At 45.7% G+C, this 26,799-nt stretch overlaps 2 protein-coding genes across 13 annotated transcripts in view; one reads left to right on the forward strand and one right to left on the reverse strand.

Annotated features, from left to right (window-relative positions):
• Positions 1-18,826, forward strand: part of myo7aa (myosin VIIAa) — a 34,689-nt gene extending 15,863 nt beyond the window's left edge. For 4 of the 9 annotated variants that reach the window (XM_031573475.2, XM_031573474.2, XM_031573470.1 and 1 more), the window contains 38 exons: positions 103-245; positions 428-638; positions 916-1,051; positions 1,240-1,346; positions 1,694-1,756; positions 3,068-3,205; positions 3,649-3,807; positions 4,277-4,369; positions 5,085-5,179; positions 5,300-5,384; positions 5,564-5,782; positions 6,097-6,414; positions 6,579-6,782; positions 7,103-7,279; positions 7,581-7,670; positions 7,811-7,938; positions 8,288-8,414; positions 8,655-8,774; positions 8,923-9,096; positions 9,243-9,470; positions 9,798-9,968; positions 10,230-10,347; positions 10,487-10,613; positions 11,226-11,395; positions 11,624-11,814; positions 12,114-12,241; positions 12,594-12,751; positions 13,015-13,168; positions 13,414-13,569; positions 14,425-14,530; positions 15,060-15,173; positions 15,494-15,581; positions 15,704-15,810; positions 15,927-16,112; positions 16,327-16,443; positions 16,850-16,933; positions 17,080-17,199; positions 17,600-18,826. In XM_031573475.2, coding sequence (XP_031429335.1) covers positions 103-245; positions 428-638; positions 916-1,051; positions 1,240-1,346; positions 1,694-1,756; positions 3,068-3,205; positions 3,649-3,807; positions 4,277-4,369; positions 5,085-5,179; positions 5,300-5,384; positions 5,564-5,782; positions 6,097-6,414; positions 6,579-6,782; positions 7,103-7,279; positions 7,581-7,670; positions 7,811-7,938; positions 8,288-8,414; positions 8,655-8,774; positions 8,923-9,096; positions 9,243-9,470; positions 9,798-9,968; positions 10,230-10,347; positions 10,487-10,613; positions 11,226-11,395; positions 11,624-11,814; positions 12,114-12,241; positions 12,594-12,751; positions 13,015-13,168; positions 13,414-13,569; positions 14,425-14,530; positions 15,060-15,173; positions 15,494-15,581; positions 15,704-15,810; positions 15,927-16,112; positions 16,327-16,443; positions 16,850-16,933; positions 17,080-17,199; positions 17,600-17,692 — 5,403 coding nt within the window. In that variant the 3' untranslated portion in view covers positions 17,693-18,826. The remainder of the gene's footprint in view (positions 1-102; positions 246-427; positions 639-915; positions 1,052-1,239; positions 1,347-1,693; positions 1,757-3,067; positions 3,206-3,648; positions 3,808-4,276; positions 4,370-5,084; positions 5,180-5,299; positions 5,385-5,563; positions 5,783-6,096; positions 6,415-6,578; positions 6,783-7,102; positions 7,280-7,580; positions 7,671-7,810; positions 7,939-8,287; positions 8,415-8,654; positions 8,775-8,922; positions 9,097-9,242; positions 9,471-9,797; positions 9,969-10,229; positions 10,348-10,486; positions 10,614-11,225; positions 11,396-11,623; positions 11,815-12,113; positions 12,242-12,593; positions 12,752-13,014; positions 13,169-13,413; positions 13,570-14,424; positions 14,531-15,059; positions 15,174-15,493; positions 15,582-15,703; positions 15,811-15,926; positions 16,113-16,326; positions 16,444-16,849; positions 16,934-17,079; positions 17,200-17,599) is intronic. The other 5 variants (XM_012836232.3, XM_031573473.1, XM_031573476.1 and 2 more) reach the window with 3 other exon arrangements.
• Positions 18,827-19,313: 487 nt separating this feature from the next.
• The window catches only part of gdpd4a (glycerophosphodiester phosphodiesterase domain containing 4a), a 20,777-nt gene continuing 13,291 nt past the window's right edge, over positions 19,314-26,799 (reverse strand). For 2 of the 4 annotated variants that reach the window (XM_031573478.2, XM_012836234.3), the window contains exons 9-16: positions 26,757-26,799; positions 25,345-25,495; positions 24,510-24,734; positions 24,087-24,244; positions 22,607-22,754; positions 22,039-22,121; positions 21,601-21,680; positions 21,020-21,379 (exon numbers count right to left, since the gene is read on the reverse strand). The exon at positions 26,757-26,799 is cut by the window's right edge and continues 40 nt beyond it. In XM_031573478.2, the coding sequence (XP_031429338.1) occupies positions 21,237-21,379; positions 21,601-21,680; positions 22,039-22,121; positions 22,607-22,754; positions 24,087-24,244; positions 24,510-24,734; positions 25,345-25,495; positions 26,757-26,799 (1,031 nt within the window). In that variant the 3' untranslated portion in view covers positions 21,020-21,236. Of the gene's footprint in view, positions 21,380-21,600; positions 21,681-22,038; positions 22,122-22,606; positions 22,755-24,086; positions 24,245-24,509; positions 24,735-25,344; positions 25,496-26,756 lie in introns of all 4 variants that reach the window. The other 2 variants (XM_031573481.2, XM_031573480.2) reach the window with 2 other exon arrangements.

The raw sequence follows: 26,799 nt of genomic DNA on the forward strand, positions 1-26,799 counted from the left end.
CTCTCTCAACAGGTCTCTCTTGGTCTTTCCGTCTTTGTTGTTTCTACACAGCATGCCTGAATGCAATTATTGTAATGCATGTATGTCTTGCTGGTGTCATAGGGGATCTATGGGCGCTTGTTTGTGTGGATTGTGGAGAAGATAAACAATGCGATCTACAGGCCACCATCTTCTCAGCCCAAAACAGTGCGCAGATCCATTGGCCTGCTGGACATCTTTGGCTTTGAAAACTTCACTGTTAACAGGTGTGTGTCCTGAGTTATCTAGTCTCTGAGATGGCTATGACAACTGTGAAGCAACCGCCACTGCAACACTTTGATTAGTGTTTCTAATGCCACTCTAGATGACTGTCTTGTCCCAGAAAAGACACCTCACACAATCTGTCTGGTTTTGACTCAGAACTCAACACGTCTCCCTGTAATTGCAGCTTTGAGCAGCTCTGCATCAACTTTGCCAACGAGAACCTGCAGCAGTTCTTTGTGCGGCACGTTTTCAAGCTGGAGCAGGAGGAGTACAACCTGGAGCACATCAACTGGCAGCACATCGAGTTCACGGACAACCAGGATGCCCTAGACATGATCGCTGTCAAGCCCATGAATATAATCTCCCTCATCGACGAGGAAAGCAAGTTCCCAAAGGTACACAGTACAGGAGAGATAACACTGGGTACATTAGGCTAGGGGGGTTAGTCTAATAGGGGATGGGGCTAGTTTAAGAGTAGAGAGCAAGGAGGAGGTAAGTACGGGAGATTAGTGAGATGAAGATAAGTGGACTGTTTTGTTTCTGAAAGTTCCTGCATCACTCAGAACACAGAACATGCTCAAGAATACTCAATAAAGACATTATTACTGGACCTGGTCTTGATGTGTTGAGAGGATGTAAAATCTCCTACTTCCTTCTCTTTTTCCACTCCAGGGGACAGACACCACCATGTTGTACAAACTGAACCATCAGCACAAACTCAACACCAACTACATCCCTCCGAAGAACACCTACGAGACCCAGTTTGGCATTCAGCACTTTGCTGGTGTGGTCTTCTATGAGACAAGAGGTTAGAGAACAAACTGATAAACAACTGTGGGATACCTGCAAGAATGTAATTTGCTTAGATATGTAGGTCATGTAAATGTTATTGGGACAATTTGACCATTTAAATGTTTGAATGCATATACTTTGAGTATTTGTCTCCATTTGTGAGGCATATGTTGTATTTACCACCAACTGCATTTTGTTCTGCAGGTTTCCTTGAGAAGAACAGGGACACTCTGCATGGTGACATCATCCAGCTGGTGCACTCCTCCAAAAACAAGTTCATTAAGCAAATCTTCCAGGCTGACGTTGCTATGGTAATATCCTGCTGTCCTGATAGGATCTTTCTTATAAGGCGCAGTGGGAGGCACACATCTGCACAGACTCAGCTCTCACCTGAGGCTTTGCTCATGCAAACTCACAATGCTGAATTAGATTAGGTGTCTTCTCTGTGCATGACATGTCCAGATATATTTCCAAACCAATTACTTTTTGCGCTAAAGCTGATTACCTATTTACTTCCCTCCTTATCAAGAATTATAGTTATTTTCTCCTATTTAAATTTCTCATAACATTTGGTGATATGCAACTAATGTGGCAGTGTGTCTCTTTCCTTTCTCTCCGCCTCTCGCTATCTTCCCTTATCAAATATGGCCCTACATAGTTTCTTTGTGGCTACGTGCCTGGTGGCACTATTGGCCATCCAGGCACCCCTCCTCTTATTAAGGTAAAAATGTTGTTGAAAATTGCTGCCATTATCACCATCCCCAACCAGTAGCCATGTCCCCTATGCCTGTGTGCCATTCTATTTGTGTTCCCCATCCAAACACGTCTGTGCCATCTCTCTGTCACCTGAACAAACACTACCCTTATGCACGCAATGACATCATCTCTCTCATTCTCTCTTTCTGTCTCCTCTTCTCCAGTGGAATAAACTGAGCAGAAGATTTCGTATCATTTAACAAAGGCATTCAGGATCAACCAAATTATCTATTGGCTTATGAACATGAGTTTGAAATTAGTGTATGTTTTGCGAGGCACTGATCACTAGTAACAAAGAGTTAATTGGCTAGCATGCAAATTGGTCATGTGTGTTCAGCAAAGCTTGGCGAATGTCCACCAACTCCTTTCTTCACTTCATTTCTGTACTTCATTTGCTCAGACGTATAAGAGAGGGCTTCCTGCATGGCCATTTGCCCCATGAGACATTCCCACCTAACATGCATGATTCCAGTTCTCTGTACAGTACTCTGTTCTGTTCTCATGCAGTACCTTACTCCCCATTGTAGTACTCTTAGGCCCTCATGGCTATTCCTGTCACTGCTGCCCATGCACACCGGAAGAATTTTGAACAATTGTAGCCAGCTTTTAGTCCCAAATGTTTGGTATCCATTTATAGGTGTTCTTCTATATGTGACATGGAACAGGACATGGAACAGAGTAAGGCTCTTCTTGAGGGTCATTTTTATGACAAGTGGCAGCTCCATTGCAGCCTGACTGACCTGTTTTTGTTCTATTTCCTTAAAAAAAAAGAGGGATGAACCTTGGTCAGTTTAAGAATAAAGCACTGAGCCGCTGACGCTTCCTGTTTGAGAACAGAGGGCGCTCAGTTTTTAAAAGATTAAACAGAGGAGAGAGAAGAGGAGAGGACGGGTGGTGTTTTCAGCGGGAAGAGGAAGGCCGAGGGGTAGCTGACTAGAGAGAGTGGGTGAGATTGTGTGGCGTTAGCCAGGAAGAGCTAAGCAGATCCTCCTAACCTCTGTTTCCTTCCACATTGTGACAGGGTTTGTGTACATGTGCACGTGATGTGTCACCTTTTGTGGTTATGGGTCTGTAACTGTGTGTATGTGTCTGTCAGTGCCAATGTGTTTGTGTGTGTGTGTTTGTGTGTGTGTGTTGTGTGTGTGTGTGTGTGTGTGTGTGTGTGTGTGTGTGTGTGTGTGTGTGTGTGTGTGTGTGACTGTATGTGCGTATGTGTGTGAGTGAGTGTGTGTATCTTTGTGTGTTCATGTCCTCACTCTTGTTTCCTGGACCTCAGGGGGCGGAGACGAGGAAGCGCTCCCCGACTCTGAGCAGTCAGTTCAAGCGCTCTCTGGAGCTGCTGATGCGGACGCTCAGCGTGTGCCAGCCCTTCTTCGTGCGCTGCATCAAGCCCAACGAGTTCAAGAAGCCCATGGTGAGTGAGCCCACCGGGCTGCCGTAGTCCTGGACGGTGGTTGCTAGGGGTTTCAGGTTGTCAGAGTAAGACGGTTAGAGTTTGCCTGTCTGAGGAAATTACTTTCAAAGAAAAGTTTGTTGTGATGTGAGGACAATGTGCAGGTCAGTTGTTTCATAATTTGATGTGTGTTTGTGTCGAATTTTGTAGTTAGTCAGTAAGACTTTGAGGTAAGATGTATGACCAGTCTGTTTAGCCACTGGTTCTTGGCCACTGGGTTTCAACATAATGAAGTTTAACGTTAGTAGTTTGGTTAAATTAGTTAAATTATGTTTCCCTGTGTTTAGCTGTTTGGCTCAAGTTAACTGATGTTTCCCTGTGTTTAGCTGTTTGGCTCAAGTTAACTGATGTTTCCCTGTGTTTAGCTGTTTGGCTCAAGTTAACTGATGTTTCCCTGTGTTTAGCTGTTTGACAGGGAGCTGTGCGTCCGGCAGCTGCGGTATTCCGGGATGATGGAGACCATCCGGATCCGTCGGGCAGGTTACCCAATCCGCTACACGTTTGTGGAGTTTGTGGACCGGTACCGGGTTCTAATGCCTGGGGTGAAGCCTGCTTACAAACAGGTGAGAAACCAGTTGTCCCTTAAAGGCTGAAAGCCAGTGTGTTGTATATATGGTGTTTCAGGGCTTTATAACCTCAATTACTAAAAACTGTAGAATTAACATGTAATTACAATAAAACTATTTAACAATACTAGCGATAACAAACAAGATTCTAACTGAATAAAATAACTACTTCTGTTGAGATTAATGGACCTAAGATGTACATGAACACATGTAATGTGTAATAGTGTATTATCATAATTATATTTTTTTTGCGAAGGCTTGCTTTACTATTCTCAGTTACAGAGTTGGAGAAAATGCTTATCTTCCATGAACAGTGATTGACCTGGATGATGGTTGTAAATTATGCTACTCAGCTTTGTTATTGAGTGCCCTTTAGAAGACAAAAGGTGAAAGCTGCATTCCGAGCAACTTCTGTTGAGATTCTGACATGTTTATTGCTCTGTGGCTTTCCTCTCCCCAAACCCAGGAGGACCTAAGGGGGACCTGTCAGCGGATCGCTGAGGCCGTCCTGGGAAGGGATGATGACTGGCAAATGGGAAAGACAAAGATCTTCCTCAAGGTTACTATGGAATTAGAGCTGATTTCAGGCACAACACTGACAGGATATCCATTGCTCTCATTTCTCTAAATGAAATTCCAGGGAACTCTTTGCATCAGTATTCCTCTTTAGTGGTGTTCATGTGGTAGTCTCATATCTTGTCCTTTGACATTTGTTGGTGTTAATGGAACACATACACCAAATATCTATGTGGAAAAACAAGTTATCAGACAGTTCAATCATGGAAATACATGACCAATGTTATTCCACACAGCAGATGTGTCAGGGGACCTTGTCAGACACGATGGTGCAATGTCAGGCAATATGGGCAGTTAAAAGCTATGTTTTGATTCGTGGGATGCTGGAAAGAGAGCATTGGAGTGAAGGTCAGAGGGTCAGTTTGTTGCCACGGTTACTCTGGCAGTCAGCTAGGTTTTTATCGGAACACGCAGCCAGTGGAACAGGAAGGCTCAGAACGACAGGGATGAGGGGAGGCCAGTGCCAGCACTTCCCAACAGGAAGTAACTCCACAGCAAGAGGAGAACGAGAGATAATATGAAACTCTACCAGTCAGTTTTCACAATCTCTGTCTGATAGATATTTGTGGTATGTGGCAGACTTACCAATCATTTCAATTCGTTTTAAGGCGCATCTTTTAAATTAAGGGAATGTGAAGGGAGTGGGAATGTGCTGATCTTTTCCGGTATTTGGCTGAGCTGTTCTGGTATTTTCTCAGGATCATCATGACATGCTGCTGGAGATCGAGCGAGATAAGGCTATCACAGACAAGGTCATCCTTATCCAAAAGGTTGTTCGCGGCTTCAAGGACCGGTAAGAGCTAGGATGGTAGAGGACTAAATGAGCTGTTGAAGACCGTGTTTGTTTTTGGTGACCCCTGAAATGCACCTAGCAGCCCTCTCAGGATGTCAAGTATGCTCACCCTTCTCTCAGGTCTAATTTCCTGAGAATGAGGAAGTCGGCCGTGCTGATCCAGAAGACGTGGAGGGGTTACCACTGTCGCAAGAACTATGGAGCGGTACGTCCTCCTCAGTATTACTAAAACAACCGACGCTGCCAACACACTGGCAATTGTATACTGAATGGAAATATTTTGTACAGACCCACTTATATGAAGTGTGCTTAGTAAAGGTCGCTTAGTATGCAGTGGGACCATGTTACTATATGTGTAATGAACCCCTTTTCCTTGTCCCTCAGATGCGTGCAGGCTTCGCTCGTCTTCAGGCTTTGTACCGCTCGCGGAAGCTCTACCAGACATACCACGTGGCTCGCCAGCGTATCACGCTCTTCCAGAGCCGTTGTCGTGGCTACCTGGTGCGTCGGGCCTTCAGGCACCGCCTCTGGGCCGTCATCACCCTCCAGGCCTACACCAGGGGCATGATCGCCCGCCGCCTCTACAAACGCCTCAAAGGAGAGGTGAGCAGGGACCCCCACACACGCGCATCATCACACCCCACTCTCTGTCACTCCCTTTATCATCAGAGCCTGAAATGGAGCCGTCGTTACAGCTTTACCCTTTGTATTTAAATGTCATGGTGCCTTTTCCCATATTTGCAAAGGTCACAGAAGTACCTTGTTGAGGCTCCACAATCAGCCATGCATATAAATGCGTTTGCCATGCTCTTCAAAACCCTATCTGTTCAATCCTCATGATAGTAGTTTTTTTTAAGGGAATTTTTTTGGATGTTGTGCAAATGTGTCTGAATTGTTTTGGTTTGTTTCTCCCGTAGTACCGGCGGCGCCTGGAGGCGGAGAAGGTGCGCCTGGCGGAGGAGGAGAAGCTGCGCTACCAGATGAGCGCCAAGCGGGCGAAGGCAGAGGCCGAGAAGATGCATCAGGAGCGTATGGCACAGCTGGCCAAGGAGGACGCTGAGCGAGAGAAGAAGGATCGTGAGGAGGCACGCCGCAAGAAGGAGATGGTGGAACAGGTGGAGAAGGCGCGCCACGAGCCTGTCAACGACTCCGACATGGTGGATAAGATGTTCGGCTTCTTGGGCACCACCAACTCTTTCCCGGGCCAGGAGGGCCAAGCACCAGCAGGGTTTGAGGTAAGTGATGCAGGAACAACTCATAATGGAACATGAATTAGATAAGTAGCTGGATTTCACTTTTGAAATGTTTGAAAATAGTCTTTGTTGTAATGTATTTACATTGAATCTGCTCTGTTTTACCCAATTCCTATTTTGTTCTGATGTGTGTGTATGTTTAACAGGATCTGGAGAGCGCCCAGAAGGAGCTGGAGGAGGAGGATCTGGATGAAGCTCTCCCTCTGCCTGAGGATGATCTGGATGATTTATCCGAATACAAATTTGCCAAGTTTGCTGCCACTTACTTCCAGGGCGCCACCTCGTACACATACGTGCGCCGGCCCCTGAAACAGCCCCTCCTCTTCCATGAGGACGAGGGCGATCAGCTGGTATGTGTCTGTGTCACGAATGAAATGTCTTATCTCAGTCCTGCATACACATCAGTGATAGTATATCTATGCTATGCTTATTTGCGATGTTTTTCATTACACCCCCCCTCCCCAATAAACTCAATTTAATTCTGTTTGATTCAAAGAAGCTCTATTGGCATGATCATTAATGTAAAGTGTTGCTAAAGCAGAGTGCTACAACACAGTGATACATGATTTAAAGGAATTTTCTAGGCAGGAACATTTACACGCATACATGAACACACATAACTGTGACAAACAGTTAAACAAGCTCTCTCTTTCTCTCTCTCTTTCTCCAGGCCTCCTTAGCTGTTTGGATCACAGTGCTGAGATTCATGGGGGATTTGCCAGAGCCCAAGTACCACACAGCCATCAGTGACGGCAGTGAGAAGATCCCAGTCATGACTAAGATCTACGAGACGCTGGGCAAGAAGACCTACAAGAGAGAACTGCAGGCCCTTCAGGGGGAAGGGGAGGTAAGAAGAGAGGGGGAGGAGATTTACAGGAAATAAGATGGAGGATAAAGGGAGAGGATAGTTAAGTTGAGTCGGATGAATGTTTTGCATTCTGGTGTAGCGTTTAATGTACCGTCAAAACATACCATGTGGTAGGCATCTCTATTAACATGTCTAGGTTCATGAAACCCTCATATGTAGCCACCCACTCCCACATCCAGGACAGTCTAAACAGGAGAAATGTAGAGGGAATGTTATGGCGACATGGTCTTAACCATCATGAGATTTATAAGGTCTTCATGTGGACTTCTTCTCTTTCCAGAACGCTCTCATTGACACTCACAAGAGGAGCAGTGTCCGTCACAAGCTTGTGTCCCTCACTCTGAAGAAGAAGTCAAAGATTACTGAGGAGGTGAGTGGAAATACTGCCATCATCTGCAAGTTTTTGTTTTTCTAAACAGTTTTTAAAGATAGTCACCATGTATGATGGGCATGGGAAAGATACAGACATAAAACACATACACGTATTTAAACATCACACATTTCCTGTAGGTGACCAAGCGTCTGAATGACGGTGAGTACACAGTACATGGGAATAGCATGCTGGAGGACCGGCCCACGTCCAACCTGGAGAAGCTGCACTTCATCATCGGGAATGGCATCCTCAGGCCGGCCCTCAGGTCAGTGGGCAAACCTCACACACAAGTATTAGTGACTGACAGTTAGACCTCAGGTCAGTGAGCAAACCTCAGACACCAGTATTAGTGACTGACAGTTAGACCTGTCAGTCATTATGAGTAACCACGGTTACAGAACTTCAAGCTCTATCTAACCAATCTCAACACATCATGCCATGTAATGCCACACCATGTGATATTTTAGAAAAGCACAGACTGTGTGGCACAGCTAGCTTGGTTGTCACACAACTGATGCCTTTAGTGTTGTGTCTAATTCGACTCAGTATCCCATGAGGCCTTTTGGGTGAGGCTCTTATCAGCAGTAGTGGTAACCTCTGCACACTGTCCACAGAGATGAGATCTACTGTCAGATCTGCAAGCAGCTGACCCAGAACCCCTCCAAGAGCAGCCACGCCCGCGGCTGGATCCTCATGTCCCTCTGCGTGGGCTGCTTCTCCCCGTCAGACAAGTTCGTTAAAGTGAGTTTTTCCTCTCTCATCACTTTAAACTTTAAAACCTAGCAAACAACTTCCGCAAGTAGAATATCTAATTATTAGAAAATATGGTTTTATATTTGTATGTTATACACACAATTATATACACACACAACACGTTCTGCCATATTTTGTGCTTTTCCTGAAGTTGTCTGCATGTGTCCCACGGTCCCCATGCATCCTGTTTGCTGTGAGCTCATCCTCAATGTCTGTCTCACGTTTCAGTACTTGAGGAACTTCATCAACGGGGGCCCACCAGGCTACGCCCCTTACTGTGAGGAGCGTCTCAGGAGGACCTTTGTCAATGGCACCCGAACACAGCCTCCTTCCTGGCTGGAGCTGCAGGTACACTGCCTCAGGAGGGCGCACCACACGCCCCCCGCCTCTCTGCGCACCACATGAACACTTCATCAAGGGCTGGGCGATTCATACAATTACTCTCTTTCACACCATCAGCACACATTTGAACACCATCTCATTTGTCACTTGCCAGGCCACCAAGTCTAAGAAGCCTATCATGCTACCGGTGACGTTTATGGACGGAACGACTAAGACCCTGCTGACGGACTCAGCCACCACAGCCAGAGAGCTGTGCAACTCTCTCTCTGACAAGATCAACCTCAAAGACCGCTTTGGCTTCTCCCTCTACATCGCCCTGTTCGACAAGGTACACTCAAACACAGTCTAACCCAGTGACACTAAAGGACTAAAGCAGCAATGAAGATTTCCTACTCATCACATATAGTTACTGACCACCCAGGTCTCTGCAATCATCCTGCCTGCTCTAGTATCCTCTGTTACCCCTCTCTGCAGGTGTCTTCTCTGGGCAGTGGTGGAGACCACGTGATGGACGCCGTGTCCCAGTGCGAGCAGTATGCCAAGGAGCAGGGTGCCCAGGAGCGCAACGCCCCCTGGAGGCTGTTCTTCCGCAAGGAGATCTTCACCCCGTGGCACAACCCGTCCGAGGACAGCGTGGCCACCAACCTCATTTACCAGCAGGTGGTGCGAGGGGTCAAGTTCGGAGAGTACCGCTGCGATAGGGTAAGGGTTTCACTCCGAGTGTGATGCATTGTGGGTCTTTGCCCACTGTACGTGTTAATCAACAGCCATATGGCAACACATTTCTGGAAATGAAGAACAAATTATTATAATTTTTTACGATTTTTTTAACAACAGTGATTTTACAGATGGTCAGATTGTGGTGTTTTCAGGAGGGAATCTTCCCTGTGTTTGTTCTCTCTCCGCCTCCTTGTTCTATCTCCGTTGTCTGCGCTCTTGGACGTTTTTTCTCTGCATTGTTCTGCCTGTTGTCCTGTCTTATCCTTCCTCCATGCTGTCTCTATCTATGCTTCCTTTCTCTTCCTGGAGGAGGAGGACCTGGCTGAGTTGGCCTCCCAGCAGTACTACGTGGACTACGGAGCAGAGATCTTGGTGGAGCGTCTGATCAGCCTCATCCCCTCCTACATCCCCGACCGAGAGATCAGCACTGCCAAGACTGTGGAGAAGTGGGGCCACTTCATCATGGCCGCCCATAAAAAGGTGCACATCAGTTGTAGGCATAACGCCAGCACACACTGAATACTAACTGCCTGGGAGCTGTCTGAGACAGACTGTCTGAGTCTATGACAGTCTGAGGAAATGTCCTCATGAATCATCAGCCTTCCTTTCTTGTCTATCTTTGTCTTTTGCTGTAATCTGAAGCCAGCCTGTGAATAAATTCTGTCAAAATAACAGAACCATTTTATTTTGTTCCTGTTTGGGGCCACTTTGAATGGGAACTTGAACACATTCACTCTGCAGGGCATCTATGCACAGAACAGGATGGACCCACAGAAGGTCAAAGAGGAGGTGGTGGACTTTGCTCGATATAAGTGGCCTTTGTTATTCTCAAGATTCTATGAGGCCTTTAAATTCTCAGGTAATATTTTAACCAGCATTGTGAAGTGGGTAATGACTAAACTGGCTAGTGAACTCAGAATAATTATTTACATGTATGCCTTTTGATATTTTACTTTGATCTGTGATGGGTGAATTCTCCTTTTTGATTTATCATTAAGGCCCAAGCTTGCCTAAAAATGATGTGATAGTAGCAGTCAACTGGACTGGAGTTTACTTTGTGGATGAGCAAGAGCAGGTCCTTCTGGAACTTTCTTTCCCAGAAATCATGGCAGTCTCCAGTAGCAGGTAAATATGTTCGCTCAAACCCATACATCACAGTTGTTTGCAATGAAATTAGTTGTTTGCTTTTTTGGGGGGTTTGTGGTGAGAAGTCATTATGTACCCGTCTGTTCTCCTCCTCTGCACTTGACACTTGACATATGTTGTCCCTGATGAAATGGCTGCAACCACAGTCTTTGAAGCAGCACATGCATATGTATGCTGTTGTTGTGGCTCAGCCTATAATGAATGCAGAGATACATTTCACAGCCCCTGGTGGCATGAATATGTAGTGGAGTAATAAAAGAGGGGGAAGTGTGTATTGCTCCTTGTGACAAAGATCCTTGTTATGCGCGAGTACCTTTCTTGTAGCCTTGGCTGAAAATTAGATGGATGAAAATAATTAGGAACCTCTCTGTGATTAAACCTCTTCTAGGTGATTTATATCTCTGTATGATTAGAATAAAGGCTTTTTGACCTTTACACATCATAGAGTAATTGTCTGCCAAAGACATGAAACAAGTGATATTTGAAGGTTCCTTCATGTCGTAAATGTTAGCGTTTAATAGCTCTGTAAGTAATTCTGTGTGTTCATCAGTGCGCCACCAAATATCTCATGTTATGTTTGTGCCATTGCAGAGGGGGGAAACTTCAAGGTCAGAGTTTCACACTAGCCACTATAAAGGCCGATGAGTACACCTTCACCTCCAACAACGCAGAGGACATCCGAGAGCTGGTCGTCACCTTCTTAGAGGGTCTCAGAAACAGGTCAAAGTTCGTGGTGGCCCTGCAGGACAACCCCAATCCTGGTGGGTGGTAGCCTCCAGTCTGAAACCCACAGAAATTCATTAGAGTCTAGATGTTTTAGAACCTGTATTGTGCAAAGAGTTTTTGACATAAACATTATTCGGTATTTAGACCAGATTATTTCATCCTACTGGCAGAAGCTTTATCAATACCTTAAACAACCGCCCAAATCAGACTTTGTCATACAGTTTCAGTAATACATGGATATGCATCTGTGTCCTTCCCTTCAGCTGGCGATGACTCCACCTTCCTGAGCTTTGCCAAAGGCGACCTCATCGTCCTGGACCAGGACACAGGGGAGCATGTCATGACGTCTGGCTGGGCCCACGGCATCAACGACCGCTCCAAACTGAAAGGAGACTTTCCTGCTGACTGCGTCTATGTCCTGCCCACCGTCACCAAACCTCCGCCAGAGATAGTGGTCAGCTCCTCTCCCTTTCTCTGCACTGCAAGAATTTCACCCAATGTATTTTATGGCTTGGAAATCTAATGGCCTGTTGGTAATATTATTCTGCGGGGGCTTTTATTCGGGGTGATTGAGGTTGTTTCAGCATGATTTAGCTTCAGAGAAACCTAGACAGACAGACAGAAGTGCTCTTTGCCATTAGTCTCTTTACTGTGGCGCTTCAGCCTGACTCTCTCCCTTGTGATTGATGAGTCTCTTGTCTCACCACCACCCCCCCCACCCCCCCCCCCCCCCCCCCATCTGCCGTGACTCAGGCGCTGGTTACCATGACACCAGACCAGCGGCAGGAGTCCATTAGGCTGTCCCACATCACCCTGGCGGGTAGCGAGGAGGAACAGGTGAAGCCGTACACGCTGGAGGAGTTCTCCTACGACCACTTCAGGTGATCAGATACACTCATGATGGGAGAACAAACCAGTGTCATGGGGGCCATAAGAGCTTTTCAGACACGGCAGCATAATTGCAGAACAAAAACCTGAACATTTTGTCAGTATGCAGATATTGAACTCCTGACCTTTGTGTTGTTAGCACCTTGCCCTAACAACAAAGCATATGTTACAATTGCTATGGTGTCTCACTTTAGGTAGCAATTTGAAAGAAATACACAAGATATCAAACAAGATATTAAACTCCTTTAGTTTCTAAATCCTTTTTGGTAAATAAGTTTCTAACAGTAGCTCTCTCACCTGCACCCGTCCACCCAACCTGTGTGTGTGTGTGTGTGTGTCCACCAGGCCCCCACCCAAGCACACTCTGAGCCGCGTGATGATCACCAAGAACAGGGGGAAGGATAAGATGTGGTGCTGCACCAGGGAGCCCCTCAAGCAGCCGCTGCTCAAGAAGGTGCTAGGCCACGAGGAGCTCTCCCAGGAGGCTTGCATGGCCTTCATTGATATCCTTTACAGTAGAGGTAATGCTGGAGTGCTTCACGGTGCTCTCATATACTGTTTCATTTTGATGAATTCTGCATAGATCTGCTTTATAGATTCTATAAGGTTTAACAGTGAGTGTTGAGGAGATGTGGGACTGCAACCTGATGTGCACTTTTCCATTAAAAGTTGTGCAAGGACATTGTGGGAGAAAAAACATTAAAGTAATGATGAATATTACAACAGGTTATATTTTTGTAATGAAATGGCCTTAACCTGTGTGCACCTATCATGAAGTATATGGGTGATTACCCCTCTAAGCGGACGCGCTCCGTGAATGAACTCACTGACCAGATCTTTGAGGGAGCACTAAAGGCAGAGCCGCTCAAAGACGAGATCTTCTCTCAGATTCTCAAACAGCTGACAGAAAACCACATCAAGTAAGCCGTGTGTGTGTGTGTGTGTGTGTGTGTGTGTGTGTGTGTGTGTGTGTGTGTGTGTGTGTGTGCGTGTGTGTGCGCGTGTGTGCGTGTGTGTGTGTGTGTGTGTGTGTGTGCGTGCACACTGAATGTATGGAATGTATGTCTGAATGTACTGACGACTTTGAAATGTATGTATGTGTGTGTTGGTGGCACTGTGCAGATTTGTAAAGAGTGTGCTGTATATGTCTTGTGTCCCTCTGCAGGTACAGTGAGGAGAAGGGCTGGGAGCTGCTGTGGCTGTGCACAGGCCTCTTCCCCCCCAGTAACGTCCTGCTGCCGCACGTCCAGAGGTTCCTGCAGTCCAAGAGGCACCATCCACTGGCTCAGGACTGCATGCAGAGACTGCAGAAAGCCTTACGGTACATTATTTCACCACTTCACTCTCTCTGCCACACACACACTCACACACACTCACACACACTCACACACATGCACACACTCACACACTCACACGCACATGCACATGCACATGCACATAAACACACTCACACACACGCACATACACACACTCCCACACTCACGCACATGCACATACACACACTCACACATCCTTGTCACTTGAACTCAAGCAGTCCTTTATTGCTTAATCGGATTCAGAGCCCTTTATAATATCCAGACACGCCTGCCTGAAGCAAAGACATTGTTTTGTTTATAATTATTTTGATCAGTGTTTGATAATAAACATTGATGGAGGAGGCTTGTGTAAAGTGGTGATAAAGTTTATGGCATTTCCATCTCTTTTAGTAGCTCCAGGCTCCGGCAAAGCTGTCCTTTAAAGAGAGAAATACACTGCACTGCCTGTGGACACTCTGGAGGCTTGTTAAAAGTTTCAGTCACTCTCTCTCTTTCTATTTCATTCCCTCTCTCTCTCTCATTCCCTCTCTCTCTCTCTTATTCCCTCTCTCTCTCACTGTCTTGTTTTCCCTATGCTCAGTGGTTCACTTCTAAATCAATTCCAAAGTTTGAAACGGCATTACGCTGCTGAACATTTCACTGACTAAGAAAAAAATGGTTATGGTTTCATACGTGTCAGCACTCTCAGCATGGCATGTCAGTACGGTGTGAACTCTCTGACGCTCTTATAATTGATTTGTCTGTGGTGTGTGTGTGTGTGTGTTTGTGTGTGTGTGTGTGTGTGTGTGTGTGTGTGTGTGTGTGTGTGTGTGTGTGTGTGTGTGTGTGTGTGTGTGTGTGTGTGTGTTTTAAAAATACAGGAACGGCTCCAGGAAGTATCCCCCTCACCTGGTAGAGGTGGAAGCTATTCAGCACAAGACCACGCAGATCTTTCACAAAGTGTACTTCCCTGACGACACGGATGAGGTCAGAGACCATCGCACTGCTTGGTCCTATTAAGCTGCAGGCTGCCTTCAGAAAAGCACTGCAGCATCACTGCATCAACTGAGTGGCCACACTCACCCCCCTCCTGTGAAATGTCTTCATTTTGAGTCCCAGTTCTATTTGCAGTAATTAAGATTCATCTCCTGCTAATTACACAGGGACGGATTAGTGAGCGGCCTATCAATCTCCTCTCATGACTTATGTAAGGGGGGGTTGTAATTACGAGAAAAAGTTTGTGATTATGCAGATCCCCAACTAAATTGCTTTGTTGACAGAAGAATTGGATTTTCTGCTCGGGGAGAGACATGTTATGTAATGGGGATGATGGGGGGGTTGGGGGGGAGTCAGGCATGGTCGCTGCCCCGTGTCTGAATGTCCCTCTGGTTCGCAGTTTATGGCCACAGGCACAGTGCATTGCAGTGCAGTGCGTTGGACTTTTTTAATTTGACGTGAATTGTGCTTGAGCTCTGTGTGGTGGTGGCTGAGACAGAAACCCTGTTTTGTGCCACAGGCTTTTGAAGTGGAGTCGAGCACCAAGGCCAAGGACTTCTGTCAGAACATCGCTGACAGGCTCCTGCTCAAGTCCCCTGAGGGCTTCAGCCTGTTTGTCAAAATCTCTGACAAGGTGAAACATGGGTGAAAGGGTGCCACTGACTGAGACGTAGAGCCTTTTCACATCTCCTGAACACGCGCACACGCTCTGTGAACTAATAAGCTGTTGAAGATAAACTGGAACGTTAAATGCTCAGGGTTTCATAAGCGTAGTCTGTGGGGAGACAGAATGTTTTGGATGAGAACACCAGAACAGTATGCTCCATTAATTAGCAAATTGTCAAGGCAGATGGTGTGGGTTTGGAGCAAGCAGATTTAAAAAAGTGACGGTAATGATGAGTGTGTGAAAAAGAAGAGGGTGAATGTGTTTGAAAAGCTTCTCTTCTGCTGCAGGTTATCAGCGTTCCAGAGGGAGATTTCTTCTTTGACTTTGTCAGGCACCTCACGGATTGGATCAAGAAAGCCAGGCCCACAAAGGATGGTAATGTCTCATGTCATGTTCAATCAGAGTTTGTGCTATTGCTTCACCAAATCAAACATCTAGTGACATGACATGTCTATGTGTTCCCTTGAGAAGGCTAATATTGCCAATGTTTCCCTCAGGAATAGTGCCTTCACTAACGTATCAGGTATTCTTCATGAAAAAACTTTGGACCAACACAGTCCCAGGAAAAGATTCTTTTGCAGACTCCATCTTTCATTATTATCAGGTGAGCCTGGCTCAGTGGCCTGTCTGACATGCTGCTAAAGCTCTTACTGTGGTATCTGCAGTGTTATCTCCACAAAATCCCCTCAGTCTCCTAAATCTTTTATGTCTTTATTCTAGGAGCTCCCAAAGTATCTCCGTGGTTACCACAAATGTTCCCGTGAGGAAGTCTTTCAGTTGGGAGCGCTGATCTACCGAGTGAAATTCGAGGATGACAAATCCCATTTCCCCAGCATTCCGAAGATGCTGAAGGAATTAGTTCCCCAGGACCTGATCCGCCAGCTCTCTCCTGACGACTGGAAGAGGGTACACACATGCTCTCTCCCTCTCTCTGCCTGCCTGTCTTGTGTTGGTGCCAGTTTGTTTGCTGGTTCTTTGATTCATGGCAGTCTATCAAACCTTACAATGTTTTCATTAACAGTGTTCTGCTTGTATGGATTTGCTTATCTGTTTCTATGGAGAGCATTCAGGTTTTCTTATCTTCAAAGGGCTGTCTCAGTTGTCTTGTCTTTGTGTTTAGTCTGTTGTAGCGTACTTCAACAAGCAGGCTGGAAAGTCGAGGGAAGAGGCCAAGCTGATGTTCCTCAAGATCATTTTCAAGTGGGCAACATTTGGGTCAGCTTTCTTTGAAGTGAAGGTGATCTTAACTTTGATTAACTTTTATACAACAAACAGATGTTCTACAATGACTTTCTCCATTGCATTATTGAAACTGCAAATATGACACAATTCCACCACAATAAAAAATTCAGTTAGAATTGTTGATTCATCATATAGTGATGTATATCTTGGATAGTGGGATGTATATGATTTTTTTACTCAAAAGATTCAAAATATCAACTTAATTATCTAATTATGTTGCGGATGTGATACATAGAACTCATAGGACCCAATCAAATGTGTCCATTGGATCTGTTGGCTGCCGTGTGCACCATAAAGTAGCGATGAACAATCAGCCTCTGGGTGCAGGCTGGCTCTACAGGAGAGCAGCTTCATTTCATTTCATCTCACGTCCTCTCTTTTATGACCATGTGTCCCCACAGCAAACCACTGAGCCCAACTACCCAGAGATCCTGCTCATAGCCATCAACAAACACGGCGTCAGCCTGATCGACCCAAAGACCAAGGTTTGTGTGTGTGTTTGTGTGAGTCAGTAAAGAATTATTATCATTATGAATGAAGCATGGCCATATCCAGTATACACCCTTTTGTATGAGTGAAAGCTTCTGCATTGCAAAGATTTACCACATCCATCTCTTCGCCTTCCCTCCAGGACATTCTCGTGACACACCCCTTCACCAAGATCTCCAACTGGAGCAGCGGGAACACCTACTTCCACATCACCATTGGCAACCTAGTGCGAGGCAGCAAGCTGTTGTGCGAAACTTCACTGGTGAGACAGATGGAGATCAATTTGTCCGAGTCTAACTCAATTCCCATAGCTCAAACAGCCTGAAACTTTAAACAGTGTTGAACTAATCCATCAGTAAACATAAGCACAGCACCAGTTCATCAGTATAAATCCTGCGCTACACATGGACTGCTAAGGAGGCTTGGATTTCCGTGTGCGTGTGTGTGTGCATGTGTGTGTGCGTGTGTGGGCATGTGGGTGTGTGTGTATGTGTGCACACTCACGTGTGTCTCAATATGTTTCTGTTTGTGCATGTGTTTCTGTGTATGTGTATGTGTATGTGTATGTGTGTGTGTGTGTGTGTACGTGTATGTGTGTGTAAGCGTGTATGTGTGTATATGTGTGTCTACATCCAATCATGGCTGTCTTATCTGGTCCCCAGGGCTATAAGATGGATGACCTGCTGACCTCCTACATCAGCCAGATGCTGACCACCATGAGTAAGCAGCGCACGTCACGGGGCCAGAGCAAGTGAACGTCTTACTGGCAGGAGGCTGCTGAGCTGCTGCGGCTGCTGCGGCCCATGGGCCACCCCTGCAGCTGGGGCCGCACCTTCCCCTCCCACGTGTGGAGGATGAGCCGCAGCCCTTCGCACAGCTCCGCCGGGGGCTCCTCTTTCTCCCAGGACCCGCCCGACGACGACGCCTCATCCTCCCCATCCAGCGAGGACGACTACCTCTGAGGCTCCGGCAGCAGCCACCTAGCCGTACCCTGCTCTCCAACCCCTACCCTTCCCCCCCTCCATCCTCCAGACGCTCTAACTGATTCCATAAGATGATATGTCAATTTATTTTTAAATACTGCAGACACAAATCCGCCTGACAGTTTGTCCAACTGAAATGGTCACATAAGAATGTGATGTTCATGTCATTAACTCTTAGAATGAGGCACTATGAGAGCTACTTGTATTAAAATAGTTTTGAAAAAATTGTATCGCTTTTGTCGTTAGCTGCTGAAGGTAACTGATAAGAGTCCCTGTAAAAAGTTGTAATATATTGTTTTTATTCATCAGTTTACTGAATCATGACCTGGGTTTACAGGTGTGTGACTGAATGGGTTTGAAAAGTGTTACATAGACCTGAAGTATTCTGCTGTTGTTCTGTTGAAAGCCTTAAAGTAAATTTTTACCATGTCCAATGTGATCTTGTTTTTTAATTCATGTAAAAAAACGCAAGTCTCATTCAGTCTGATTTGAGAAGTTAATTGTTCATGTGTTGACTTGAGCCCAACGTCTTTTTGTGTTTTGTTATTTTTCTGGGTCAGGAGGATTTGGAGGCGCCTTTTAGTAGACCTCCTAATGGCCTTATTTTAAAATGGCATCTATTTCCAAACCAGTCATTCACTCCTCTAATGGGAAGGACAGAACAGGACGAAGAGCACATGAAGGAGGGTCTGGATGGTTATTACTGCGTTTGCTCTTTGTCATTCTCTGATGTGGCGTTGTCTTGCATGGTAGCTGTTATGATCTAATGAAGTGTTCATGTATTATATATGGTAGCTGAATCTTTTTCATCCATGGCCTTTGTTTGCGCCAGTACTTTTTAGACCAACTGTACTGGTAGGGCACTGTTACATTCTGTGAAAATAATTACAACAAATGTATATTGTAGTTCTGTTATAACTTATTTTAAGTGAAAATCCCGCTTGTGTTACAATATGCTGCATCGACTATTTTAGATGGCACAGTTTAAGATGCTATAGAGTTGTTGTGAAATTTGTAAGATATTATTAATCTCCTGTTGTAAACATGCATTGCACTGGGCCATTGTAAACACTACTTTAAAATCAAACAAAAAAGCAGAGGCCAAACAGGAACTTTGAAGTCAAGTTCAGAGTACAAACAGGTGATGTTGTCCAAATTTGCTCCCTACTGGTTTAGTTGCAACTACAAAACAAGTAAAGATAGCTCTGTTATTATGTACTGATCATGGTGATATATTTTGGACTCGATGAGAATGTCTTTCACTGAGACGTCTTGTGATGGCAACCTTTACAATAAACTGACTTATAATGAGAGAAAATCAATGGACCTTAGAAGGAAAACTTTTTTTTTTTTAACTGCTATGAAGAAGGTAAATAATTCAGACCAATAAGTATTACTTTGGAGAAATTCTTTTGGATATCAGATAACATTTATAGTCATAAAAGAGTACAATAAAATAACATAAAGACAGATTAAATAAATAAAATCAATATGGCCATTACATTTTATACAGTGAACAATGCTACAGAATCTTAATGTTTTGCTGGAGAAGATGGCAGTATGGATCAGAGTATACAGTAATGACACTAACCTACAACACAATGTATCAAATTCATGTCATGTATTTAGCAGCTTACATGAGAAAGTGCCTCAAGTGCAGAGAAGATTCCTGTGCTTCACAAGCACCCTGCTGGAATCTGATCTACACACACACACACACACACATACATACACACACCTTGGCTACTGCTTGCTCATTTGGGGAACAGCAGCAGTTGCGTTGCCAGACCAAGACCAGAAAAAGCGGGTTCTCTGTGCGAGTGCACTTCATAGTACTGCACACATCAGAGAAGTAAACACAACACTGCAAATGAGACACCATTGTGAGCGTCACCTTGACTTCTGTAACGGCCATCTTGGGCCCATCTACACATGGTAATGCCTTCTGTAGTTCTTCTGGTATGTGGCCATTCTAAGTTCCTTTCCATCAGAACATCCTGATTGTCCTGTTGTATAATTCACTGCTTCGTCAGTCTAGTAGATTGTTGCTGGGGCATTGCTGGGTTGCTTCAGTTTAACTGCAGACCACTGTGAGTGTTTGGGCCATGGGGGGAGTGCTGTGATTAGGGCCCTTACAGACCTCCTCTGAAGAGCCTTGGTGCAGCGCTTCACTGCGTTCCATTCTACAGATTGTACCAGGAAAGCTGAAGAGCAATAAGGAACATTCTAGAAATCCCGTGAGGGGCTCAGGTTTTTTCCTCAGCATTTCTCTTTATGGCACTCGTACTGCAGCGCCCTCATCAAAGGGGCAAAACATAAAAAGCATTCAAACCCCTTTACATTTTCGCTACAGTAATCCTTCCCACATGACAGATATGATCCAATCAAAGCAGCAGAAGCCTCTGGATGTTGCACTTGCATTAGCTTGCATGCTTGAAATGGCAGCACTTAACAAAGTACATTCACAATAAATGTGTCATAAAGTCATCGTTGATAAAATCCTGGTCACCACTGAAACAGTAATGTTTCCATCCATTCAGCCACATGTAAAATATAACTGGCATACACATTTGCTGAGGTCTATACATTTAGGAAAAATATATACTTTTGTTTTAGGACCTAGTCCTTTACATTCCTCCGGTTTCCTTCACATCGACATACAAATCACAGGACTCTATCACAGCATGATACCAGTTCAGTCCATTGGGGGTGCTGTGAAAGTCATCAATCAATAGATTAACCTGCGTTTTTCATAGAGGAGATGCTATCAAAGATGAAGCGAAGAGAGTTCATTCAGGCTTTCAGCGTCAGTGTCTTGTTGTAGCGAGTGTACAGACAACAATCTCTCAAGCATCACTTCAGTCTCATCCTCATCTCAAACGCATTGGTGTTTGTACACAAGGATTTCCACAAACGTCACAGTCGAGGATGCAGAACGCTTAGAAGAAGGGGGGAGAATGAGAGAGAGAGAGAGAGAGGCTGGTAAAGGATTGCATCTATCTTCTACGGTCACGCCCGCCCCAATTCTCTCTCTCTCCTTCTTGCTCTCCCTCTCCCACTGCGCTCTCCCTCTCTCTGTCTCTCAGACGAGGGGCTCCTCGGGGATTGTGGGCAAATTGTGCGTGTTGGGTAGGCTGTGGGCCTCACCGCGCACGCTCACGCTGGACACGGACCAGACGTCACTCAGCTCTGCTGAACAGGAGGAGGAGGAGGATGAGGAAGAGGTTACACAAACGCTGAAACACAGGCTTAGCTGAGATGAGTGAGTGGGTGGGAGAGTGATGGAGGGACCATGATGGGGTTGGGGTGGGGGGTGTCACACAAGCACAGGGTAACCATGCATGGGCACGGGAGGGGCATGCAGTGACAGGGCGTGGTCCAGGGGAAGGGAGACCAGCACGGGGGCCGTCCGCTCAGACAGGATGGGGTTCCAGCGAATCCCCAGGACTTCTGTGTGATCTGAGGTACACACACACAACACACAGACACACATACACACACAACACACTCTTACTGACATGCATGGAATAGGCAGGCATGAATATATGTATATATGGATATGGATATAATGCATGGTGTAATGGTGGATACTCCAAACAGTTAGGTGATCAGCAAACAGATGGTTATGTGCTGGGAGTGGGCTCGTGGGGAAAGGAGAGTTGTAAAGGAGATGGCCTTACCTGTCCTGAATTTGCTGTAAGGTCCATTTTCGTGTACCGGCCTACTGCCTGGCCAGAAAGGCAAGCCTCTCTCTCGCCACCTGAAAGAGGAGAAGTCGTGGAAGTGAAACACTGTGCTTTTGTTCCTACTCAGTTGAAGTTAACTCCCCAGAGTGGCCTCCAGACACTCAAACGGCTCACCTCCAGGGTCCTAAAGCCTCCCACATTAAACTGTGCTAGACTGTGCTAGTAGTATTGATGACCAAACAACAAAACATTCAACAATTTTATGGATGGCCGAGCACTGACCAGTACACTTATCGCGAAATGTCAAGAGACATCAGAAACAGGAGACATCAATATCCATACCGCACGTATTGAATGCTAAGATAATATCAGCAAGTACTCTGTATAAGACGATGTGTGATCATAGTATGGTGTACTGTAATTAATACTCACCAATGGAAAGCAAAGACTAAGGTGATGAGGACAGCAGATACAGCATCAGTCAAGATCCACATCAGGCTGTACTCTTCTGATGTCTGAGGGGAAAAAACAACAATGTGATTTTGGACATTTCCCAACTCTCTCATCTAACCACAACTTGGTTCCTCAAACTAAGTTTAGGTTAGCTCAGGTTGAGGTTAGTTCCCCTTCTTATCACCTCTGGTCCAAACATGCTCTTACACATATGCATACTAAGTGGCACCTAATAATCTTTAAAGTTACACACACACAGAAACACAGAAAAGCCATGTTCCTGCTTACATAAGCACATGATTCATACAAGGTAATGATTAATACAAGGCACTTGACAAGTCATTAACAGTGTTTCGAAATTATCTCTATCAATCCACATCAGGCTGTACTCTTCTGGTGTCTGAGGCAGAAAAACAACAATGTGATTTTGGACATTTCCCAACTCTCTCATCTAACCACAGCTTACTGGTTCCTCAACCAAGTTCAGGTCAGCTCAGGTGGAGGTCAGTTCAGGTTGCAGTGGCTCAGAGGCAGGTCTCTCGCTCACCATGAGGAAGAGCGGCCGCTGCAGGTTCTTGAGGATGTGCATGGCGTTGGTGGTGACCGAGTGGACCCCAGAGCACCAGGCCAGGGAGTAGAGCCACGGCTGGCTGATCACATACAGGTTCGTGGAGATGTTCACTGAGGCGTACTCACTGAAATGAGACAGACACACAGAGGCTTTTGGTGAGAAAAACCTTCCCTGAATCTTTCTGGTCCATGATCAAAACTAATATGACCCTCTGCTACTATGGAGTGGCAACAGGACATATTTATGTCTAGACCAACAACCCGGGAAGCAACATAGCTGTGTTTGTTTGTTCTCACATGAAAGTAAAGGCTAAACAGCCAGACTCCATTATTCTTCAAATTCTGGCTCTGCTGAGATAAAACCATTTCAAAGTGAAAACATTCCTTTCATGGTTCCTCTTGATGGGAGAACATACAGCCTGGGTTCACAATTAAGGTATTTCCAATGTTAGCTTAACAAAGGCAACGGTGCAAGCATGGATGTACTGCTTTGCCTTCATGCTATAAATGGGCAAGGTCATTAACTGTCATTGTTTCCTCCTCTAAAGTCCACAGCCACACTAATGCAAGGACACACATTTCCATGCCAACAAAGCTACTGATGAATCAATTCCCAGCCCACTGGCCCTGATGTTCTATGCACGGAACAAATATATGGATCCGAGACAAAGGCACAGAACCAGAGCAGCTGCACTCCACTGCGAGGAGGAACATTCTGTTTTCGCTTGGAGGCTTGTGGTATGTTCCCTCAAACAAAGGGGAAGTGATTGCGCGTTACACGTCCTTGTGGTTTTTTGAGAGCGAGAGAGCTCCGCTAATTGCTCTTGATGGACTGTTGTGGCTGTGATCGCTGCCCTAATTGGTGTTGCGCAATCCTGCAGAATGAGAGTGCCCATCACCATTCCACTCTCTTTTCTCCCTCCCTCCCTCTGTTCCATTCACTCTTTCCTTAGCTCTCCTCTCCCTCATCTAGGGTGTCTTTACCCCCTCAATCATTCTCCTTCCATTCAACACCATTATAAATGTTCCCCCTTTCATGCCTTCACAGCGTGATGGCTGAAGTCTGGACGTGTAACACTCATACACTGTGCAGAGCCACCTGAGGGGAGTCTTATGCAACACTCAGGGGAGGAAGAGCAGCAGGGGGTGTATTGTTGGGCTCTACTGTGTTTATCTTTATCATCTTTGATACTGGGAGGGAAGTGAAGGGGAGATTAAGTGTGGAAAGAGAGACGCTTTCCACAGAGAGGAGCTGAGAGCTGCAGAAAATGGATTGGTTGAAAGTCAGTTATGGTGAAACACTTACAGCGGAAATGGCCACAGAAGCCACAAAAGTGGAAAAGTGAAATCCCTACTTTGAAAAACATACCTCCAACTAATGTTATGTGGAGTGATTTTAAGTCTGTATCTGCAAACAGAGAAAAGAAATCACCAAGTTGCTTCCTGCGGTGCCTTACCTAATCTGCTCCTGAGACATGAAGCTGTAGTGGAGGTTGAGCCTGACGATGTGGTCCTCCTGCAGTTCCTCGATGGAGCCCCCGCGGCCGGAGGTCTGCTGCAGCTCGGGGTCCAGCTCCTGCACCAGCACCCGCAGCTCAGATGGCAGCCACAGCACCTGCACAACCCCAACCCCAACCACACGCCTTTACATCAGAACACTTACAGAAGGACAGGACAGGGGAAACACAACAACAACTTTACAGTCTACAGTACTATATGCAGTAAACTCACTACATAAACGAACTATATTATCCAACTACAGCTAGCATAGAATGTGCAGCACTCTTCTGCGGTATTATAGAATATGCAGCCCTAAGTGGTCTAAATATTTAACAACACGATGCCGATAGTGGTATTGACAGGGTTCATCATGTGCATACCTGGCTGGAGTTGATGGAGGACTCATTTTGCAGGACCTCCAGGGTGCGCTCGATCCACGTGTCCCGGTACGGGTGTCCCCTCGGCGGCCTGTGCAGGTCGAAGATCACCAGGCTCTGGTGGCGCGCCGCCAGGTTCAGGAACTCCTTCAGCATGGGAACCGTCTGGTTCTGCATCAGGGACTGCTCCTCTGGGCTCAGGGACGAGACGGTACCAAACGGGTCCCGCTGCAGTGGAGGGAAGCGACAGATGAGACGAATGGGCCGTGTGGGGGCTGGGAGCCATTACACAGCCTTACTCATCAGTCACTGTGAAGGGAGCCGGTGGCTATACATCATCCTAAACACATGCCCTGTTTTGCTGTGTATATCAGAATACATGCCCTGAGGAAACGGTGGTTGACTGATGCAGACACACTGGCTGCAGTCGTGCAATCTTGTCGCCTGGTAATTCCAGGGTGAGACTAATTCAAGGATAAATCTCTTAATCCTTATTGATTTCCTCCAAAGGCTTTCCAATGGATTTCCAAACCTAATTAGTTATGTATGTTAAAGCATTTTGAAAAGCCTATGTTTTTTATGCTAAGCAAGTATGATGGAAAGTCTCTGTGATGAAACAAAATTACAAACATACACTGTCAGGATTTACGGCTTCAAAATAAATTACAATGAACATGAAATTCTTAAATGCTGAAACACCGAAAGATGTCAAAAAGTCGCTCCACAAATAATAGTATTCAAAAACTTCACTGTACTGTTCATCTGCAGCAATGGATCTAGTATACAATGGTATACTTATGTTAAGTGTTCATAATATCAGATCAAAAGGTTCCCTCACATGTAGGAACCAGGAACCAGCATCCAGCATCTCCAGTTCAGCCCAGGTGAACATGGCAGCCATCATGTCTGTGCGGTTGGGGAAGACCTCACGCACGTTGGTGGTCCGCCGCAGGGTCCGGTCATGCATGAGGAAAGGCACACCGTCATAGCTGGAGAGAAAATGAGCTGATGTTAAAGGCAAGTAGCTATTGGTGTAAAATAAACAGTTCTGAAGGACCACTAAAAAGACCCAACATTTTTCCCATCTTGATTCTATGATTCTTAAGCTCAGTCGTGTTAGGAAATACTGCCTTTTTCTCAGGCAACCAGATGCCCTTTATGATTTACCGCCTAGAATATTTATTTTTATTTTTGATAACCAAAAAAACCTATTACAGCTTTAATGAATATTGAAATGTGGAACAGAAAAGTCAATGACAACAATTAATCTCAAGTGACATGAAGAAAACTATCACTTCCTCAGTACGTTCGTCTCAGACAGGCTCAGACAGGCTCGAGACAGAAAGGTGACAAAGGGTATAGCCATTTCCGTTTCTCTCGAGTCATGCTACCTTTACCTACGTACCATGTGTCCAAGTATAGCCATGTTGTTACCTTTACCTACATACCACAGTGTGGAAGAACAGAATGGCCTATGTGTGTGCTTAAGAGCATGCTAATCCAGTTAGCCAAACTCATCTTGGCCGGAGGAGCTTAACTGGGCTGGAGTGGCGTGGTGCAGCAGACCAACTGTGCAATGTTAACGTCTGATGTCTATAAATACCAGCCAACTGTCAAGCACTGGGGCCCTGACCTTGGCCCAGCTCCAGTGATGGATGGATGAGTGTCAGCACAGACAGGCACCGTGAGGAGGTGTGGAGGAGCACCTGCGCTAGACTATCCTGCACATGGACTTGGATGTGTGTGTGTGAGAGAAACTACCCTATGGACGGATGATCTTCTTTAGGCTTTAGGGGAGGATTACTCTCATTCACTTCCTAGAGCTGAGTCAATTTGACATCAACTGCATGAGATGCGTGTTTGTCTGCTCACTTGACCCACCAGATAGCAAATGTGTGGTCAATGTATTGATGCCCAATGGCTGTTGTCCTATCACCCAGGTGGGTGCAACCATAGGTTGTGATACGACAAGCTCGCTTAGTAATCGTGTGTTCAGGCAGTTGGGGATTGGGAAGGCTCCCATTTCGAAGCGTCCCACTTCCCAGTTTTTCATGAAGGCTCATAAGGCACAGTTTAGCTATTAAATAATGTATTCCTATCACATACAAATAACATAACATCATCAAATCTAATATAATTCCAAGGCAGTAGGCTACAGAATAACTGAAGCAAAATAGCGTTATAGGTGTCGCTAACTGTGGTACTGAATTTCCCCCGTAGATATTCCCCAGTCCTCCTCCATGCTGATACCTGATAGTGACGTCAGTCTCCAGGCCGTCTCCCCCCGCCTCCA

The sequence above is a fragment of the Clupea harengus genome, chromosome 9 (genome assembly GCF_900700415.2).
Source record: "Clupea harengus chromosome 9, Ch_v2.0.2, whole genome shotgun sequence".
In the NCBI taxonomy this organism is placed as follows: Eukaryota; Metazoa; Chordata; class Actinopteri; order Clupeiformes; family Clupeidae; genus Clupea; species Clupea harengus.